The sequence below is a fragment of the Sinocyclocheilus anshuiensis genome, unplaced genomic scaffold (assembly GCF_001515605.1).
Source record: "Sinocyclocheilus anshuiensis isolate Anshui unplaced genomic scaffold, SAMN03320099.WGS_v1.1 scaffold1717, whole genome shotgun sequence".
NCBI classification, from domain to species: domain Eukaryota; kingdom Metazoa; phylum Chordata; class Actinopteri; order Cypriniformes; family Cyprinidae; genus Sinocyclocheilus; species Sinocyclocheilus anshuiensis.
Genome location: NW_015539928.1, coordinates 156,694 through 164,015, shown reverse-complemented (window position 1 = coordinate 164,015; position 7,322 = coordinate 156,694). Strand labels below are relative to the sequence as shown.

The 7,322-nt window shown below is 38.4% G+C and overlaps 1 protein-coding gene across 1 annotated transcript; it reads right to left on the bottom strand.

Moving 5' to 3' along the window:
* Positions 1–3,085: 3,085 nt before the first annotated feature.
* LOC107686749 (kin of IRRE-like protein 1) lies at positions 3,086–6,394 on the bottom strand. The gene is made up of 7 exons (XM_016483843.1): positions 6,326–6,394; positions 5,489–5,524; positions 5,315–5,341; positions 4,933–5,181; positions 3,734–4,009; positions 3,302–3,424; positions 3,086–3,129 (listed from the first exon to the last, which is right to left on the bottom strand). Exons 1-7 carry the CDS (start codon positions 6,354–6,356, stop codon positions 3,086–3,088), a joined length of 786 nt encoding a protein of 261 aa, XP_016339329.1. The 5' UTR covers positions 6,357–6,394.
* Positions 6,395–7,322: the final 928 nt, after the last annotated feature.

Genomic DNA, 7,322 nt, shown 5'->3' with positions numbered 1-7,322 from the left:
CCAGTTCATTAGATACACACATACATATATTTAAATATCCATATATTAGACATGGATCGTCCTCACCCACCATGGCTCCCGCGTCGGAGCTCTGTCCGGAGAAGCCTCTAGACCGGACCATCAGTAAGGTGGTTACTATGATTTAACCATAGAACCAACCAAAAACATCATAGGTCCAGAAGGAGACTGTTATGCAGGAAGCTTCCACCTAACCTCGGTCAGGTGGAGATATGGTGGTTACAGGGGAATTAGGAAGGGGAAGATAAGGGCAGATGTAAAACGGAAATGAGAAATGAGTACTCAAGTGTCACGCTGATCCGAACGAAAGCGCTGACGCCTTGTCTGGATCATAAGTCTTGCGTCTTGCCTACCTCCCTTTGACCCGCGATTCCTCCTTCCCCTACCCGCAGGCGGAGGAGGAGCGCGAGTCGTGACACTAGCCTTCTGTGCCCGTCTCTGATCCTCAAACCGAGACGGGCCAGGACCCCTGGGTTGTTCGGGCTCAGACCTGGACCTTCGTGGAATGAAGGTTCTGAAGGCCGCTGAGCGCGCCTTCGCATCCAAGAAAGCCCCTCTCTTTCTTCCCGATATCTGCCAGGTTCACCCACAGATGTCTCTCCGTCACTACCATAGCCGCCATGGACCTGCCCACAGCAGAGGCGGCCTGCTTAGTAGCACAGAGAGTGAGATCAGTGGTGCGGCGCAACTCAGCTACCTCATCGGGAGAAAGGCCCTCGCCTTTATCGAGGTCTTTCAGCAGGTCAGCCTGGTATGCCTGGAGCACCGCCATCGTGTGCAGCGAAGCAACAGCCTGACCTGCTGCTGCGTATGCCCTACCATTCAGTTTAGATGTAGCTTGAAGGGGCACGGATGGCAAGGGGGGAGTTTTGAGAGATGATGTCTCACCCATAGAGAGATAGCTAGCTAGCGTCTCTTCTCCTCGCCTTTATCCAGGTCTTTCAGCAGGTCAGCCTGGTATGCCTGGAGCACCGCCATCGTGTGCAGCGAAGCAACAGCCTGACTTGCTGCTGCGTATGCCCTGCCATTCAAGCGAGATGTATCCTGAAGGGGCTTAGATGGCAAGGAGGGAGTTTTAAGAGGGGACGTCTCACCTATAGAGAGATAGCTGGCCAGCGTCTCTTCTACAGGGGCATCTTCTCATAGCCGTTTTCGTGCATCGCCTCGATGTTGGCATAACTCGTATGCTGGAATCGATGGCTACATGAGGAAAACGGCCTCTTCCATTCCTTCTCGATCTTTGTATGGAGATCAGGAAGAAAAGGAAGATCGCTCTTACCACGGAAATGCACGCTTCAAACAAAACAGTCAGTGAAGATGAAGAAGAGGATGATGTGTTCTCCCGGCGCCTATTTATACCATAGTCGCACCGGTAGTGACGTCATGGGGCGCCTATTTATACTATAGTTGCACCGGTAGTGACGTCATGGCTGTCGCCGGCCAACGTGTTGTTGGTGTTTTATCAATGTACAGGTGCATCTCAATAATTTATAATGTCATGGAAAAGTCATGGTAATTCAACTCAAATTGTGAAACTCGTGTATTAAATAAATTCAAATCACAGCACATATAGTCTCTAGTTTATTCCTTACACTGGAAATGAAAAGTAAATTTGAGTGCAATTACATTATAGTAGCATTCTTTATCTCATTATCTTTATGTAGTATCCCGTGGTTGCATATTTTGGCAAATAACATAGAAATAAAACAAACAAACAAAAAACAAATAAATAGCATACTGTGCACAGTGATCTCTTTGGACTGAATTACTGTTTAGTTCGGAATGGAGATGGAAATTGTAATGTAATACTAAACAGTTTTATTTTTGTAAAATAAAGGCAATTGCAGAGTAGTTATTTTGATCATTTGTTATTTGTTTACTGCACTCATTCTATTTCATTTAAGGCAGGGGTGTCCAAACCTGTTCCTGGAGGACCACTATCCTGCAGAGTTTAGTCCAACTCTAATTAAACACACCCGAACCAAAGTAATCAAGGTCTTCAGATAATAAAAAAGTCTAAAGCTCTGATTATATGGGCATTTCATGCTAATTGTAACCCTGTGATACTACAGCATGAGACCAAGCAGTGTCAAGACAACCAAATAATCCTGATGTTTTAGAAAAAACACAATGCAGTGTTTAGTTAGTTTCACTTCACAAGTGATATAGTGCTTTATTTAGTTCTTACAACTTGAATGGAAAATACATTTTATTAACATACACGATTAAAGCAAGAGCAAGAAGACAAACACACAGTAAATACCAAAAGAAGATGCAAGACTATCAAAAACACAATGCATTGTGTACATGGATTGTAAATATAGATGAAACAATCAAATCGTCTCTATGATCATATCTATTGGACAGCGAGAGGATAGATTAATACAGGAACATAAGCCTATTGCTATTTTCTTATAATATTCATTATTCTGTACATATTAGTAATGCAACAGTTATGTAAGATGAATATGTACCCAGTGGTACTGTATCAGCGGTTAGAAGGATCATGTGTTGTGGTGACACAAATCTTGTTTTAAAATGTCATGGATTATGAATATATGCATGTTATGATTAATAATTTAAACAATATGATTAATAATTATGGGTAATATATCCAATTCACCAACTTTTGGTACATTTTTTAATTCTAATGCTGATGAAAGTTGTCTGAGCATTCATCATATAGATCCAGCAACAGAACCTGAAATTATACAAATTAATTCACAAGTATAAAACATGTATCTTCGTAAGTGCCTTATATTATGATATTTTGCACAGTTTTTAGTTTATTTCACCTTAAATCTTCAGTTTGGAGTAAACAGTGTCAGAACTCTCCTTTCCTAACAGATGACAGAGTGGCTCATACATTTATTTCACATTTATCTTATGTTTCTTAATTTCATTCATTGATTTCAGGTCAATCTTTACATCAGAAGGTCCATATGTCTGCATTTAAAAAATAATGAATGAGTGATACATTTTCCTCTCTTTTTTTCTGGTTTTAGTTTTTCAGTTGTTTGTATTTACTGAGTTTGTTTTTTTTTTTGTTGTAAACTGATGATGGCTACTATTTTAGCTGATACTCAGTAGAGGGAGACGGAGATCCTGCACCTACTCAAACACAGAGAAACCTCAGGAATGATTCACAAACAGCTTTCCTGCCCTCAGATTATGACAGATATTTATATAAAATGATCTTTAACCATAAAACGCTTCCAAAGGTCATTATAGTTAAGACAGTCTGTATAAGTAGTCTATGCTGATTTAAAGAGATGAGATGAACCTTTGTTGTGTTTGCAGCACCACAGCAGGGCCAGTAAGAACATGAGCAGAAATGTGACACTCAGTCCTGCAATCACTCCGATTATCAGAGCATGAGCTTCGGAAAACTCTAGTCCTGAAGATCCTGATGTTTTAAAATAAAAGGTCAGTAGGTCAAATTAATCAAGTTGGTCAAGTTAGCTACCCTTGTAGCTAATCATCTGTAATTTGATTGTGACATGTTTTAGCCTAAAGTAAACCCATTTATTTATTAAAATAGCTTTTGTTTAAGTTATTTATCTGCAGATTTACTACATATGCAGTAAATAAGGAGCATGAATCAATGCACATTACATTAAACATTAAACATGTTGGTTAAGGTTTCTTATTTGTTATTTACAGACATTTTTGCTCATGTAGTCAGAGTGATGTGAACAGATATAAACACACTCACCTGATACGGTCAGCGTCACTTTATCACTGGTGTGTGAGTATCGTGATCCTCCTGTTTCTCTTCCAGTACAGCTGTAATTACCTGCGTGAGATTCACTAACAGAACTGATCCGGTATTCCTGAGATTGACTGACATGAATCTCTGAATCATCTTTATTCCAGCTGTAGCTCCAGCTGGTGACGTCTGTCTCCTGTATGTCACATGTGAGAGTGACCGTCTGTCCTCCTCTGAACACACGTCCATCAGGCTGGACACGCACTACAGGCTTGGGTCTCTCTGTGTAAAATAAACTGAAGTTTACTTTAACCGACAGCACATGATATTGTGGATGGGGGACATTAATCTTCATAATATTATTGTAAACTGAAAATCAGATTGTCCTGTAAAAACAGCACTGACCTCCTACTGTTAGCATGACTCCTTGGCTTTGTGTGGTCTTTCTTTGTACAGCACACGCATATCTTCCTCCATCAGAGACTCTCACATCACTCAGTGTTTCTGTTTCAGAACCAGCTTTTATTCTCTGAAAGTTTTTGAACCAGTGAATTGTCCGTCCAGTTGATCGTCCCACATCACAGATGAGAGTAACTGTGTCTCCAGTGAACACTGAACTCTGGGGCTTTACAGTTAATTTGGGCTTGCCTGTAAATATTTCATGATACATCATGACTACTTCATGAGTCATCATCTATCACTGCATTTCTGGTATTTGTATTGAGACAAATTTGGGTTGTTTCTACTGTAGACGCTGTATGTTAGACAGACTGAATGTTAGTTGTGTCTGCTTAATCTCAATACATGACATTAACTAACCACATAACGTGTATTATATTATTCATGTTACTGCCATATGGAAATTTGGCTGATAATAAAATACTTCCTGTAATTGTAACAATGAAAGTTGAGCACCCAAGTGAGTTGAGCACCCAATTTGAGGAGCCATGTCTTCATGTGTCGTCTTTATGAGACCTCTCATGTTAGAAGAGCATAAAACAGCCATACAATTATATTACTCATAATGACAAAGAAAATAAGCTGACGGGTGAGGCAAAATTAAGAAACATTTAATATAAATAACCCAGAATCAATAGACTAGAGTTGCTATAAATGTTTACTAGTAGTTTTTTTCTCGGTTGGAGTCAATTCATTGTTTATGCATTTAAGCAAGATCCTGACGTGTATCAGTGATGATCACTCACCCGAAACACTCAGAGTCACAGCATCACTCCATTCAGAGCAGAATGGTTTTCTGCAGCCTTTACACTTGCAGGACTGTTTGAGCTGTACAGTGATCTTGAACTCTTTCTCCTCAGAGTTGTGCTGTTCATCTCCACACTGCCATGTGTATGTCCAATCTTCCCCCTGTATGTCACATGTGAGAGTGACAGTCTCTCCTCTGAATATCTGTGATGGTTCAGGCTGAACAGTCAGACGAGGTTTAGGTGCCTCTATAAGAACCGAACAAACAGAAGTTATGCTAAAACATCCAAAGAAGCCAAAATAATCTACACATCTACACGTATATCAGTGTTTATTTCTTGTCTTTGTCCAGGAATGGTGCAATACATTGAAAACACTTACTGTTGTGTTCCTCTGAAGCCTCTTGCCCTGCATGATGAGAACAATAAACTCACTTTATTTACAACCACCTTTTTTTTCTCTGTAAATAAAAGCCTCTCTTAACATGTTATTATCTTTAAGTTCATAATGTATATGCATTATATGGGTGAATATTTGAAGAAATATATAAATCACCTTGAGTGTGTGCAGGGCGGATGTTTGAAATCAGCACTGAAAATTGAAAAGAGACCATTATTGATTAATTATTAGATTTAGTTGATTCTAAATAGAACTACATGAATTTCTTTAAAAACGTTTGAAAGGAATTCCACAAGAAAAGCATAGTTTGAATCGCCATTTGAATAGTTTACACTGATTAAAAGTTTGAGAGAGAAATTAGCTCTTTAGAAGACTAATTCAAAATAGCAACTACAAACAGTGTCAATGGTATTTTGATACAACAGATTTTAGACCAGTTTTATATTGTTAATGAGCAGAATTGCTCGACTCAACTCTTTCTATCTTCTCTATTCTATCAAATCAGATCAATCTATCTCTATTCTGAAGCAGGGTGAAAGATTGAAGACAACATCTATGTGCATTGCTAAGAATATCAACGTGATGCTGTCATCATACCACTGAAACAACAGAGACACTGAACTGCAGATCTTATTTTGCATGCCATCAGTACTTCATAAGTGGTCAGTAAGGTCACCACATCACATCACAAGTAAAGACTATAAATAGATGCACCAACTGCTGATGAAGATCTACTGAAGAAAACAAACTTACAAAAATTTCAGAACATGATAAATAATAAATACACTGATCTCACTCAGCTACATGCAGCACATGAGAGTATAATTAGCTTTCATGCACAGACATCATGAACTGGATTTGATACTAACATTAATAGCAGCATGAATGAAAACATATTAAATACATAAGACAATGAAATACAGATGAACACTGATTCACTACATCATTACACAAAATAAGAAATTAATGCATAAATGAGAAAATTATACTCACAGAGCATTAGAGGAAGTAGACTGAGCTCCATGCTGATCTATTAATGACACAGTCAAACACACAGGCTGTTTTATACTCAACACTTCCTGCAAATAAGGAAGAAAATGACTCCCCTGTAAAATGTGTCATCCTGTCTTTTGTGATAATTTTTGAGAATATGGAAGATTATTTATTAAGTGATTTAATTTAGTGTGTGTGTGTGTGTGTGATTACACACACACACACACACACACACACACACACACACACACTATCTGAAGGATCATGTGACACTGCACACTCACACACACACACACACACACACACACACACACACACACACACACACACAACTTATAAGAACATACAAAACTCTCATCAGACATGTTCATACATGGACTTTATACTGATGATTTGTTAGGGTGGGATGCAAAGCTACATCAGACTGTATGAGAAGGGATTAATTTTAGTGCTGGATCTAAATCGTGGCTTTATGCGGATCGTTTTTAAACCTATCGTCAGACTGGTCAAATAAGGCAAGGCAAGGCAAGTTTATTTATACAGCACATTTCATACACAATGGTAATTCAAAGTGCTTTACATAAAAGAAAAGAGGCAAGTTTATTTATATAGCACATTTCGTACACAATGGTAATTCAAAGTGCTTTACATAAAAGAAAGTAAAATAATAATTTAAAAAAATAATCACAAAAATAAAACAAGGAATTTAAAAACTTAAAAAATGATTAAACAATTTATGTAAAAAGAATTTAAGACAGTTAAAAATAGAAAATGATTATACATACATAAAATACAGTGCAATCAGTTCGGACATTGCACAGTGCTCATTCAATAAATGCACAGCTAATCAGATGAGTTTTGAGTCTAGATTTAAATGTGACTAATGTTTTAGCACATCTGATCTATTCTGGAAGCTGATTCCAACTGCGGGTGGCATAATAGCTAAAAGCGGACTCCCCTTGTTTTGTGTGAACCCTTGGTATTTCTAACTGACTCG